General features: G+C 37.1%; 2 protein-coding genes across 2 annotated transcripts in view; both read left to right on the forward strand.

The window, feature by feature from the left end:
* The window catches only part of il34 (interleukin 34), a 65,255-nt gene extending 62,740 nt beyond the window's left edge, over window positions 1-2,515 (forward strand). The window contains exon 8 of the mRNA XM_084733913.1: window positions 2,193-2,515. Coding sequence (XP_084590039.1) covers window positions 2,193-2,251 — 59 coding nt within the window. The 3' untranslated portion in view covers window positions 2,252-2,515. The remainder of the gene's footprint in view (window positions 1-2,192) is intronic.
* Window positions 2,516-9,394: 6,879 nt separating this feature from the next.
* The window catches only part of lonp2 (lon peptidase 2, peroxisomal), a 34,893-nt gene continuing 29,589 nt past the window's right edge, over window positions 9,395-14,698 (forward strand). Inside the window, exon 1 of the mRNA XM_084733882.1 lies at window positions 9,395-9,927. Coding sequence (XP_084590008.1) covers window positions 9,695-9,927 — 233 coding nt within the window. The 5' untranslated portion in view covers window positions 9,395-9,694. The remainder of the gene's footprint in view (window positions 9,928-14,698) is intronic.

Genomic DNA, 14,698 nt, shown 5'->3' on the forward strand with positions numbered 1-14,698 from the left:
TTATAGCACAAGCAATAGAAAATACCAAAATGGTATTTGGATGCAGTTTGAAATGTAGCAAAATGCAGTTTACAAGATGTTTCATACTTTTTCATTCAAGAAGTATCTTGAAAGGAGATTTAGTTGCATCCTCCAGTGGCCAATTCACAAGTCTTGATCTTCAAGTCTCAAGCAAGCCCCAAGTTATTGTGGTGAGAATCAAGTCAAGTCATACAAAAGTCTGATGACGGGGTTTAGGCTGAAAGACCTCTCACGATGGTAAAGTTTTATATTGGCAAATAATAGAACAACTACAACAGTCTGGTAAGCTAAAAAAATGATATCACTTTACTTAAATACAGCCTTTAAAAGCAGGAACTTATGCCGTATCATGATATGATATCCAAAAGCTATCACGATACGATACGCAGAGACAGGGTTCCAGTGTATAGGACTATGGTCGCACCTGTAACCATTTAGGCATAAGAGTGCAGTTGTGTTAGCTAGTAATGCATCTGCATTAGGGGTGTGTCTCTCACTGACTGAGACGATTCGATACGTATCTCGATACATGTTCAACGATATGATATATTTTATAAATCTTTAAGTGGCCAACGATTCGGTTCAATACGATTCAGCTCTGTCACGAAATAATGCAATACAAGACAATGCAATGTGTCAGTCTTTACATTTTGATTCAACTAATGCTACATTTGTAGAGTGCTGTTAGTTGCCAAAAAATCCTGATAGTTTTACTAAATATAGTAACAGTAGAGACAGAGAGAAGGAGACATTACAGTGATGTTTATATCTTATTATGAGTCTCATGTGTAAATGAGATGAGATAAATGTTAATCTTTAAAATTGTTTAAAAGTATTTTTGCAGTAAGATGATCTGCTGCTCTGTTTCATATGAAGAGTACTGTGGTTTAGATTAGTGTGGAGGAACAGTGAAGTGTTTCCTGCTCTCACAGAGACATAACGTCTCTGTGGATCAGACTCATGTCTCTGTTCTCTGCTGTCAGACATGTTTTGCAAAAATGATCTGCAGCAGAGTTTCTCATCTTTCTTATAAAATCCAAACTTGTGCATTGACCTGTGGTGGTCAGCAGGGTCAGCCCATCATCAGTCCCAATTTGTTAGGTACCAATGTTTTTACCACCTCTTGGTGACTCGTACAGATACACACAGTAACTGTTAGCGGCTAAATGAGACACTCCAGGCTTTCAGAGTTTCAAAAAACCACAGAGCTTCATGTCCCATGTGAAACCAAAATGTTATTACAAGTTTATGGTACATAACATTACAGTAAGTACGTTACATGTCACTGAAGCAGTCATGTGATGCATGTAACCCAAAACAGTCATGGTTTTGTTAGTTATTTCCTGTTTTATTTTGTAGACCTGGTCCTCCGTCATGTGTCTTGACTTTACTTCCTTTCTTTGTCCCTTTTCCGCCTTCTTTGATTAGCATTAGTTGCCCCTCTGTCTGATTAGTTCCTTGCCTATTTAGTCCTTGTGTTTCTCTGTTTCTGTGTCAGTTTGCGGTTGACTTTGTGTGTCATCCCCTGTTCTCTGGATCTCGGTTTCATTTGTTGGACTTGTTGGATTTGTTTTCATGGACTTTGTACTCTTGGAATCTGGTTTTGCCCTGCCTGCCTTCCCATAAGTTTTTTGTTCATTCTGTTTTTCTTCATTTAAACACATTTAAACCGGTTTTGCTCCGCATTTTTGGGTCTGCCATCTTTTGTTTTGACACACTGTGACAAAAATACAATCTTCTCTTAAACCTACCCAAACTGCGTCTATTTCACATTGTTAACCACATGCTAAAAGAGGTTTTCTGGTGGCGTCAAAACATCAGTAGCTGATGAGTTGGGATGACGACAGGTTGGTCCTAGCAGGTTTGTGTCAGTTAACATCTTGAAAAATGCAAATATTTAATAAAAAGCCAAGTTCTCTTGAGTCTCAAGCCTAAGTCAAGTCATAAATACCAAGTTAAAGTTTCTCATTGTTTTATTGTCAAGCCTTTGAGTCACCTCACCACCGGCTGTTCTACAAGTGCACTGAAGTTGCGTAGCTCTGGTCCAGACACTCGGGCTAAATATATGGAGACTAAATAACATTTATGGGACTGAATCAACCAGAGACTCGGTCGGTGAGAAATGAAGGCGCAAATGTTTAATGAAGTTTCTCTTTTCTTCTATCTTTCAGACTGTAGTGTTTCTTACTGGAGGAAAGGCAGGAAGAAAGACTTACAGCCCGAAAGCTGAGAAGAAGACAGCGGGGTGAAGGTGTCCCTGTTGATACTGATAAGGGATTGGTATCATGATGGAGAGGTAAAAGGACAATTTGTAGGTACAGTAACAGTTTTCATGGCGATTTTAGGAGCATATGGACTTTCTGCTAAAATGAAATAAAGCTCATTTGGGAGTAAAAGCTCCAACTCCTCAGATTTTCCAATCCTCTGTCAGTCAGGAAGCCTGAAATATTTGTCTTTTGATGGCATCCCAGATTGATGCTTTGAACCTTGGGGTTTTTGAGTTTTGGAAGAGATTTGTTCATGTTCATAAATATCAGCTAAATTGATGTATGATCAGTATTAGATAAATTCTTTCCTAAGGTGGATTCTTTAAGTAGGAGGGCGCAGCTCGCCAGCGAAAAGATAACTTCAACCGAAGTGAGGACATCACTGTGGCTTTGCCTAATCTCTGCCCAAAAAGCCCGTGATGTGCTCGAGTGGACCTGTGTGGTTCACCTCAGAGACCAACAAGATGCAGTAAGACAGACTGCACTTTGGATTGTTATTAAATTGAGAAACTTCAGCTGACTTTGTACCATAGCCAGACCTCTCTTCACCTCCATCAGTGCTTCATTCAAACATCAATGAGCTAGAGCAAGAGCAACATACATGAACTGAACTTCAACCTTAAAGGCAAACTGATAACTACTGTTTTCTCCCGCTCCAGTTCTTATTTGAATCTTTTACACAACACTTACATTTAAAGTGTTATTTTTTCACAACTGTGCTTTTTATCAACAGCTGTCGAAGCAAGATTGTTCATTTTTGCCCCATTCCATGTATTTCTTTCTGTTTATTATGGACTTACATTGACATACAATCATCCCCCTCCGTCTGAGGTACGCATTTTCATATTTACTGTAGATCTGTTATGGAATTTCTTTTTCATCAGGCAACTATTGAATATTTTTATAACTCAATTACCTGTGCTAAGCTTAAAGGACCAGTGTGTAGGATTTAGTGGCATCTAGTGGTTATCTTGCAGATTGCAAACATGTATCACTCCACCCTCCTTGTGTGGAGAACCTACAGTAGGTATGGGCAACCAGAAATTGAGGGTGACAGTGAGAGTGGCTCATTCTCAAATGAATGTGCACAGTTGTTGTAGAGATATGTGATACCTTTTCCAAATTTTAGGCTCCGAACAATAGCTGAGAGTGCACTAGTTTTGACTATTGAAGGCTGGTGGCGAGATGTTGTGGTGACGTTTGTGAACAAGGGCTTATCTTCTGCAGCGATCCCAATACACGGCCTTCTGACTGCAACCTGAGCGTTTAGCCCAGGGGTCTGCAACTTGCATCTCCGGAGCAGCATGCAGCTCTTTAGCTCCTCTCCAGTGGCTCTCTGTGGCTATGCCAAAAAATTATATGGAAATTAATAACTTTTTTATAAAGCATTTTAATTTTCATTCATTATTGTTGTAGATATACACTGTCAAAACAGAAAAAAAATCAAAATTTCAAGGCAATGTACTACAATGGATTTTTGAGTATTGAGCCCAACTCAAACTCTGTGAAAAAGTTTAACAAACTACTAATTTTTTGTTGAGATAATTTACTTTTCTCCTTTAGATAAACTTAAATCTGTTTTAAAAACCTCCAAAAAATTGAAAAATAATAAGAAAACTGAAATAATTGAAAATAATAAGAGTAAATACAATGTGAAAGTGAATGATTTTTATATTTTCAATTAAAGCTGTCATTTTCAGACACCAAAATACTGACAAATCACGTTCACAGCTCACTGTGACCAATTTTTGAAATACATTTTCCTTGAATTACTGACTACTAAAGATTATAGGACAGCAAAACTTTTTAAAGTTTATTTCAAAAGTCAAAAAGTTTGAGTTTGGCTTAAAACTCAAAAACCTACTGCTGTATGTTGTCTTCAAATTTTGAGTTCCAACTATTTTTTATTTTACTTACAGTGAAAAGTGATTCTTACACTCTCCAACTTCAAAAAAGTTTTAATATTTTGTTAACTAAAATGTGCATCAAAGCCTATGTCTATGGCTCGGTGCCTTTTTCTTTATATTTTGTCAGTAGCTGAGTCTCCATAAACTGGCTGTGAATACTAAATCAAAAACAAATCTTTAGGGAAATGAGAGAAGTTAATAGTTGTGGCTCCAGACAGATTTTTTCCCCCTTTTTTTTGGGCCAAAAATGGCTCATTTGATTGGAGGTTGCAGACTCCTGATCTAGCCCATCTCATAGTCACAGCACTGCAGCAATGCTCTACCATCCTCATGTAGAAAAGAGCCAAAGTGAATGTGCCACATGAAGGAAAATGTACAAGAAAAATTCAACATTTTATAATTTAATGACTATTTGAAAATGGTGGCACATCCTTCTGGTGGCTGAGAAACTCATGTAAAATGCAAAAGGCCAAAAGTTGTTTGGTTTGTCCACTCTGAGCCACTGTAGAAACAGGGCGGTACAACACCGCAGAAGACAACCTGCTGTAGATACAAAGGGCTCATTCTACGGTAATGCAAACACAATGATTCTCATTTTCAGGTGATTATACAATAATGAAAACATACTCATGAACCATATACGCCAACATATTCTTCCAATAGATTCCTGTAAATCCTACACACTGGACCTTTAAAGAGTGACCATCAGCATTTCAAATATGAAGTAACATCACAGTCAGAATTTATTTATTCTTCATAATCAGGCCCCAAATCTCGATGCAATTATGAATATAATAGTCTTGGATAGATAAATAATGTCAAACTATTTCCTGAAATTGTGTGAGATGATGAGGTTACATTTCATCAGATTAAACAAAATCCCAGGCTGGTTTGGGGGTATTTCCAGTTGCTCCTTTCAGAATTTCAGCCAAGAATATGTGAGAAACCCCTGCAATGAAACACCATACCACTGCAGACAGTACAGCAGTATTCTCAAAGTTTAGTTTGACTTTAACAAATTCTGACCAAGATTTTACTTCAAAGTAGATCAGAATCTTCTGTCTGTGTGTTTTTTGTCTGAGATTGCCTCTCAGGTTGTGTTGGCTTTGCTGTGTTTTTTTTTCCATGTGTGCAGTTCCACTCGAGGTCATCTTATTGCTGTTAAATTAAATGTTTTATCTTTTGAGGAATTAAGTCAGTTATATTAGAAAGATCATACTTTTGTTTACTGTGTTTGTGAGGCTCAACATAAATGATAATCTGTGAAACACTTTTGGAAAATGAAGGCATGTCAGTGTTATTTGTACGACATAAATCATATGCAATGCACACCTGGGCTTTACAGGCATCAACCATGGTTATTCTCTCAAACCAAACCTGTGCATAAGAGAGACGTTAATGATGTAAAAAACTGAATGGTGGCTTGCTTGCATGAGCTGTGCGATGTTATTATCTGTGACAACGCTATCAAATAAATCATGCATCGTTTCCTTTAGGATTCAAGAATTATGCTGGAAAATATATTTTAAAAGATCAAACTCGTGGCTATTAAATCTTGTAACAAGCCAAATGCCTAGTGATATTTTTTTTTAATTACATGTAGACATCAACTATGTCAGATGGAAAATGTGATGGAGTTATGGAGCTGTAATATAGCTGTAGTGAGCAGCCTTTTTATTTTTTAAAGTTGCTCAGAGTTCTGTTAATGCTAATCAAAATACACATTTTTAAACCAGAATTCTTATTTAGCTTTGATTTAGAAGGGCTACATGCTATGATAGCAATATTATTGAATTAATTTAAATAGAAAAAATAGAAAGCTTACCAGTGCTTGAGCAGTATTCCTGACTTTTTTTAAATGAGGAAGTGAGACGAGGTCAAGAGAGGAGTAAAGAAACCAGAAAATATTCACATTTAAAAAGCTGAAATCAGAGAATTTAGGCTTTTTTTCTTACAAATTTACTCAAACTGATCAATCGATTGTCAAAATAGGTGGTGATTAATTTAATACTTGATAATAATAAATGAATAATCGTTGCAGCTCTAGTGTTAACAGGCCATCTCACTGTTTTTTATTTCCTCTCATCAGAAAAACCGATATAGGACATTTTTAGCTTTGTTCATGCTGCACACTGTTTTGTGAAAGTTGACTGAATTTGTCAAAGTTACAGTTTCACTTTATGTGCTCACTCCTAACACAGATTATGTTGTATGTTCAAGCCTTGCAAGCCTAATTGTGTCACTCTTCAGGAGTGAGAATGAGGATGTTCAGTGATTATTTTATACACACAGCAATGTTGAGCCTGAACTCGTTGACAGCTTTCAGAAGTTTTTAATGGGCTAAACTCCATCCTCATATACATACAAAAGAAGCTCTATAATGATGTAACAGATGAATGATAATTATTGGTGTATTGTCATAAATGCAGTAAGTGTATTTGTATTATGCTTTATCAATCATATGTAACTGTTATGGTTGTCTTTTTGTAACCATAAGAGCATTTTAAGGTGTATTCAAAGATCCCTCATTGTGAATAGAAAGTGATATTTCCCACAGCTGACTGGCAACAACAGAGAGATGATAACTGCAAAACATATGGATGGTTGTTGTCTGTGGTCTTTTGAAACAGATTTTTTATACACAAGATATTGAATTTATTTATTTTTTGGAAATGTATAATGCTACGTGACAATACTTTTATGAAAGAAATAAAAATTAAATTGCTATTTTTATCAACTAAGTGTGTGTCTAGAGTCCAGTCATTATTAAAAAGAGTCTTTACAGACTAAAGTCCACCATCAGTGATGTTTTAAACAATATGAACATCTGCAAGAAATTACAAATTGTGTCTGATATGTTATTTTTTTTGCACAGTAAGTTCAGATACCTTGTTAAAATGGCTTACATATAGCTCTACACCTTGCCTTCTTTTAGTATTCAAGGCATAATGAATAGGACAGGAACAGGAATTTCACCGGAGGAGGTCTTTAAATATGTTGCCATATTATTTCAATGTGTGCAGTTGTCTTGCTTAAGAAACTGCAGGTATTTCAATGTTGTGTTGGTCATATTATTTCTCTAAAATCTCTGCTACACTAAATGGAACAGGACCATAATTAGTATCATTGTAAACCCCTGTGTTTACCCTACTACACACCCCAATTCCAAAAAAGTTGGGATGCTGCATAAAACCTAAATAAAAACAAATGTAATGATTTGCTAACACTTTTTGACTTTTTTGGTGAATGAGTGTATTAAATATACACTCATTCCCAAATTTGATCCCTGCAACATTTCTCAAAAAAGTTTGGACAGAAACAATTAAAGACTGGAAAAGTTGAGGAATGCTCAAAAAACAGGTGTTTGGAACTTTGCACAGGTAAACAGGTGAATTGTTAACAGGTGACAGTATCATGATTGGGTATTAAAGGAGCATTGTTCAGACGTTCACAAGCATTGATGGGGTGAGGCTCACCACTTTGTGAAAAACTGCAAACAGTCTGACAGTTTAAGAACTTTCTCAACACTAAACTGCAGGAATTTAGAGATTTCACCATCTACAATCCATAATATCATCAAAAGATTCAGATAATCCAGAGACATGTCTGCATGTAATGGGCAAGACTGAAAACCAACATTGAATGCCTGTGACCTTTGACCTCTCAGGTAACACTACATTAAAAACTGCATTAAAAACCCACATCATTGTATAAAAGATACTTCATTGGTTCCAGAACAAAGTTTACCATTGTCAGTAAGCACAGTTTGTCGCTGCATCTATAAATGCAAGTCTCTACCATGCAAAGAGAAAGACATAACAACATCCAGAAACACTGCAGACTTCTCTGGATCCGAGCTCATCTGAGATGGACTGACACAAAGTGGAAAAGTGAGCTGTGGTCTGACCAGTCCACATTTCAGATTGTTTTCACAAATCATGGACGTCATGTCCTCCGGGTGAAAGAGGAAAAGGACCATCCAGATTGTTACCAGTGTTAACTTCAAAAGACAGCATCAGTGATGTTATGGTGGTGTATTAGTGCTCATGGCATCATGGGTAACTGTCACATCTGTGAGGGCCACATTAATACTGAAAGGTACAAGATTTGGAGCAATATATGCTGCCATCCAATTGATGTCCTTTTCAGAGACGTCCCTGCTTAGTTCAGCAAGACGATGCCAAGACACATTGTGCAGGTGTTCCAGCAGCGTGTCTTTGTAGTAAAAGAGTTCAGGTACTAGACTGACCTGCCTGCAGTCCAGACCTGTCTCCCACTGAAAATGTGTGGTGCATTATGAAGCACAAAATACAACAACAGAATGAGTGTATATTTGAAAAAAACAAACAATAAAGTTTCAACATTAAAGATCTTGTTATTGCACTGTATTCAATTGAATGTAGTCTAAGTAGAATGGTTTCTGCAAGTCACTGAATTTTGTTTTTATTTCCGTTTTACACCGTGTATCAATTTTTTTGGAAATGGGGTTTGCATTTCATATCAATATAGCTGCTGTGGAAAACGTCTATAGGAGATACTAAACTGGCTGTGGTGGAAGAGGTATAAATATAGTAGTAGAAGTACAACAATGTAAATATTCTATTATGTTACCACATTACTTCAGTAAAAATAGGGATAATCTACAAAACATACATTTGTTTTCAAATGTAAAGTATTATGCAGTGACTAGTCCATATCAGATTATACTACTGGATTATTATAACTAATTCATTAATGATTTTAATTAATTTTGATGTTTCACCTATTTCTACCTGGCTAATATAACTATTCTATATACTGGGGAATAAATAAGTTTTAATCTACAGTAATGCATTTTATTTTATAAACTGACCCTAAGGTTTGTATTTGAGATCTTAGTCTTCTAAGTAGCTAGTGAACATAGCTGTGATGTAGATAAGTAAAAAAAAAAAAAAAAAAATACAATAGATGTACTACCAGAAAATTTAAATACTCAAGTAAAACACATCTAGCTATAGCTCAAAATTGTTGACTTATAAGTACAGTACTTTAGTAACTGTACTTGATTATTTTCCATCACTAGAAAAAGATCAAGTTTTATAATGCCTGGGACAAAAAAGAGAGCAAAACGAGTTCCATTGCTGTTTTAATGTTATGCAATACCGTATAGTTTGTCCCTCTGCAGTTCCCGTACAAAGTCCGTTAATACAGGAAGTCAATGAAGAAATAAAACTTAATATGCCATTTCAGGGCAACGAATGGTGCGAAAATTAGGATGAAAGTAAAACCAATCGCGTTGTTGTTTGAGAAACATTTTCTTTTAACACGTGCTCCATCTATTTTTTACACTTGGTTGTTACTTACGTGTTCTTAACGTCGATGAGAATTTTATTTTGAAAGTACTAACCGGTAGTCTTTTGTTGACACTTTGCTCAGACCTTGTGACAGAAGGCACAGTACGTACTCGTTTGTAGGTCTTTTGTCACAAACAGTAACCTGGCCCCTTAAAAATAACGGACAATGACTTCTGACGGCGGAATTCAGATACCGAGCCGCCTGCCGCTGCTGCTGACCCATGAAGGGGTGCTCCTGCCGGGCTCGACCGTCAGGTTCAGCGTGGACTCTCCGCGGAACATGCACCTGGTCAGCCAGCGGCTCCTGAAGGGGACTTCGCTGAAAAGTACCATGATAGGAGTGATTCCGAACACCAGAGACCCAGAGCACGACACCGAGGACCTCCCAGCACTGCACAAGTAATACACATTCAGATATACAGAGAGTGAACAGTGGACTCTTCTCCACTGTTTGATACGGTGGTGGTGTTTTGGAGGCGAGGTAACAGCTGGCAACAATCCTCAACCTGCAGGTTGGGACCTCTCTTAGTGTCATAACACAAATCCACAGGGTCACCAGATGATAACAGGATAATAAGCAACATAGTTCTGCTACTCAGAAGTGTTTAACTTTTTCAGACAGCCACTCAAAATGCAAAACGGTTAGCCTTTGACTACTGTAGACTTTTTTTTGACAGCAGCCATTTAGACGTGAAACAGTTAGAGTTAATACAGGTGTTACCAATGATTTTAATCAAGTCTGCACTCAGGTTAGATCAGAGTCTCACTGGACAGGCTCTACTACATTAAATGCTTTAGATTAGTGATAATGTACAGTGAGCAGATCATTGTTATGAAATTAACCCTCACAGGATGATGAAGGACCCCTACGCGAAGCAGAAAACAGTTTAAATCTTTAAACTGTATCCTATTCTGTTAAAATGAACTGTTAAAATATAAAGGGAAAAGGTGAGAGAATGAGAGAAAAAGCAACAATTTAATACCTGAGCAAAAATCACATTTGCATTGCTCTCCAGACATGGCAACATGCTCTCCTGTCAGTGATTTATGGCAGGGTCAGTAAATCTCCCCCTCAGTCTTTTGACCTAGAAGCTCAGACGAGTTTTTATTTCAGGGGACAAAGAAAAGCAGCAATGGCTCAATTTATCTCTGGTATTAATTTAGGTATTGAGAATTGTGTAAATTCACTAATATTGATATCAACGACAAAATTTCTGGAAGCGTGACATCCCTAATTTAGTTTTTTAACTCTAAAAGTATTATGCAGAGCTCAACAATAAGAATTGGCCACTTGCCCAGAGCAAATAAAATGCCATGCCGTCTTTGTAAATCTAGTAACTCAGTTGCCCCATCAGGCAAATGGTAAAAAATGAAACACATAGATAATGGGTCCATCTCTGCACAGACGGAGGGGGATTGTCATGGCATTTTCGGTATTCAAGAATAATTGTTGCTTTGCATCTTTAACAGTGTGTCCTTGTTCCGATTAATTTACGTTGATAAGGATTAATTTTATAGGGGCAAGTAAAAATTGACTTCAGCAACATTTCTGACCAGCTGGGCCAGAGAAAAAACATTAATGTTGAACCCTGTTATGTACACAGTCTAGTTACTGTAACATAGCATGGTCTCACGGTCTCATGGTTATTATATGGTATATAATAATACTTTTTTTTTCCTTTATCGTGCCTCTAAAAGGACTGACAGCTATACATGTCATGTCATATTTAGTTTAATTGTTATCTTTGTATTATTCACAGCTGATTATATTTGACAAAAGTGTGTGGTTTGTTCTAGAAAAGTCTACAGTTAAGCAGAGGCCCTGCAGTCAGAAACAATCAGCCAAGCATAGAGGTGGACTTTAACCTTTCACCAGCAGTCTGCCAGGCCAGTCTGGTAACTAAGTAGCAACTATCTTTCTCTGAATCAACCACAGTTGCTGGGAAAATGAGTATTCATCAGTGACAAAGATGGCCAAAGATGTTGCTAAATAGGAAAGACATCGCATGTTAAGCGTGTAGTTGCTCTAGGGTAAGGCTTCTTAGCATTTCACTCCCCACCCCCAGATGACTTCGTAAATAAAAACCTAGAAAACAATACGCTGTCCCTTGTGTTGTTATGGTATACCACATCAATGTGGCGTGGATATAAGGGGGATTAAATGCTGGTTATCCAGTCAGCCTTTCCCTTCATACACTTCATGTGTCTTTGATTTGCAGCACCTTCAGAAGGCATCTCAAAACAAACACCATCACACACAACCGTTGTGGAGTCATCTACTCTGTGGTGGCTACCACTTAACTTCACAGTAAATCCAGGAATTTCTGGCCTTGCCACTGCAAGCACATAAGCAGAAACATATTTTTTGTGTTTGTAGGAGGGGGGTCATGTTTTAGGTAACATTGCCAGAAGCAGCAGATTTGTGTACTGATTCATACCACAAGTTGCATGTACTGCACATTGTCATGTCAACACATTGTAGTTTAGTGTCATACATAATTATAAATCATAACATTAACTTGGATCTGTTAGTATTTATCACAGTGTTGCGCCCATGTTGCTAATATTTGTCCCGTTTAAGGGCAATTTCTGTATTTCTCAACCTTCCCATGTTTTTTAAGCTGGTCCAGTATTGAGTGAGATTGCTGCAACTGTCAGTCGTGAAATCAGGAGAGGGTTGGGGCTGGGGCGGTCTTCATCTTCCCTGCATATCTTAAGATAAGATAATCCTGTATTAGTCCTGCAAAGGGGGCATTTGTAGAAATCTTGATGTTACCACTTTTCCATCAGTTTTATTTTGTTTCTGTCCAGTTTGAGTGAAGTCTCTTTTACTTCTTTAAGATGATAAATTACTTTTTCTGTAAATGGAGTCTGGAGAATTTGGAGAGAGTAATTAATAGGGATGCGCATGATTAGTTGACTACATGATTAAACGTCACCATTCTTGCTAAGTTAGGATGGCATAGAGCCTGTCCTGAATTTAAAATTACTGTCAGCACCACTGTTCTTAGGTCTGCGTGGAAATGACAATAAAAATGTGGAACAACATGAACACAAAATATGATGCTCAAACCTTGTGATGATGCTTTAAATTTCATGTATTAATGGGTGCATATCAACAGCCAAAATTGCACACCCACCTTTTCTTGTCCATTCACAAGCTAGTCAGTGACAAGTGAAGCGAGACAGCTGTTGTCATGGATACAGGCCATCTTGTGCTCACTTTGAACACAGATACAGGCCTGACAGGTCGAGTACTGATTAAATAATCAAGTTTACAGCTCTAGTCAGAATTTCCTAAGTTACAATGAGGTCTGAGATAGGACAGGACACAGGCATGAGTTCAGGAACTGCGCCTGTAATGGGAAAATCAGATTTTTCACATCTTGGAAACTTAAGATTTTCTTCAGTAATGAGGCCCAGTTTGAAAAATAGCAAAGTTACCTTTTAATTTAAAATCTGACAGCTCATTAATTCAAATTAAACTCTGGCTCACAGTAAAATAGCAAATGCTCCTGTGGCTGACAGCTGCAATTTAAACCACTTAGCTGTGAAGAAACTGTTAGAGCTGTCACCAGGAAAGATTCTCTGATTTTTTTTTTTGTCAGTGAATTGTGGAGACCTCACATAGAAGGAGTGTTTTCACCAGCGCTGCCTAATTTAAACCATGGGGCCCCCCAAACTGCATGTTTTGACACACTTAGAGTGTTAGCTCCACATATCATCGTAATGAATCCCAACTGACTACAGGACTATCAATCTAGTTTGTTTTCCTGGTTGTCTTTGTACCAGTTGCTTCACGATGCACTGAGGGGAAAAGTGTGATAACAAGCGATTTTGTAGATAAATTTGGAAGTGCTGCTTATGAAAAATAAGCTTGTGAATCACAGGAGACACAATGAATGCACCAGCCAGACAGTAAAAATGGTGCAGGTACCCAGCTATAATTGATCCCTATAGCTGTATACTGAGTTGTCTGATCTAAATCAGCATGATTGATCCAGATTTTGGAATCCTTGACCTTGTAGTCTTCTCCTGGGACCAGTATTTCAGAATCTTTAATCTGGATAAGAATTATTCAGATATTTCATATTTTTTGAGATTTGGCAACCCAGTTCTACATGCTGTCTAGTTAATTTTGGGGTATTTTAAAACTCCAAGGTGCAGATTAAGAGAGTTTTAATGCTAAAAATTGGGATAATCCTGATCTGCCTTGAAGGTTGAATTCAGCACAGGCATATGACACATGTTAAACATTTAATTATTGTATTATTCATGGACTGATCATGCTAAAATAATATCCATTAAAAATTAAAAATTAACCAGTTAATCAATATTTTCAAATAGAACACTAAAAAACAAAAACAAGAATGATCCTGTATGAAAAATCAAAACCAAGACAAAACCCACAAGATCACTTATATCTGGGATTCAAAAAAAGGGGGGGATTACACAGTCTGATCTGATTCTGATCTAGATTAAAGGTTTTGAAATAGTTGCTCCTGCTTTTTAAAAGGGTCAGAAGAATTTTCAGATCAGGATTACAGAATCTAGATCTGAAGTCTTTGGATAGACCTCATGTGAAAATGTTAGAAAGAAGTGCAAATCAGTTTGCATATTTATACATAGGCCAGAATTTCAGAATTAGTTTGAGCTGGATATTATATGTATCTGTGGTGTAACTACCATTATTTTTTTAAATAAATGTAATGTATCATTATTACTATTACTACTGTTGATCAACAGAGGTGTTGAATAGGCATTCAAAGTACCTTTTCAACTCCTCACTGAAGCACTCAATTGCTCCTCTAATTCTTCCAAGAATGATTTAATATGTGCCACGTGTCCTACATGTGTCTAGCTCTGCTTTGAATCCACTCCAGTTTTTAGCATTGGAGATTTGAAATACTCAACAACAGCTGATCTAGATTCTGTTATGGATTGGATCACCAGATCTGTATCCTAGTTTTGTAAGATCAGGACCACATCAATTTGAGATTTAATCCTTTCCAGATAATTCTGATCTAGATTGAATGTTTTGAAATGCTGCATCCAGGTATGTGAGAGGTCATGATTGGATCAAAGGTGTGAAGACGCTTGTAAGTCCTTTAAGATTCAATCATGATAGATTATTGTTGTATTGTATTATATTATAAAATAATGGCAGTAT

Source organism: Lutjanus erythropterus, chromosome 13 (genome assembly GCF_056507025.1).
Source record: "Lutjanus erythropterus isolate fLutEry1 chromosome 13, fLutEry1.hap2, whole genome shotgun sequence".
Taxonomy (NCBI): Eukaryota; Metazoa; Chordata; class Actinopteri; order Lutjaniformes; family Lutjanidae; genus Lutjanus; species Lutjanus erythropterus.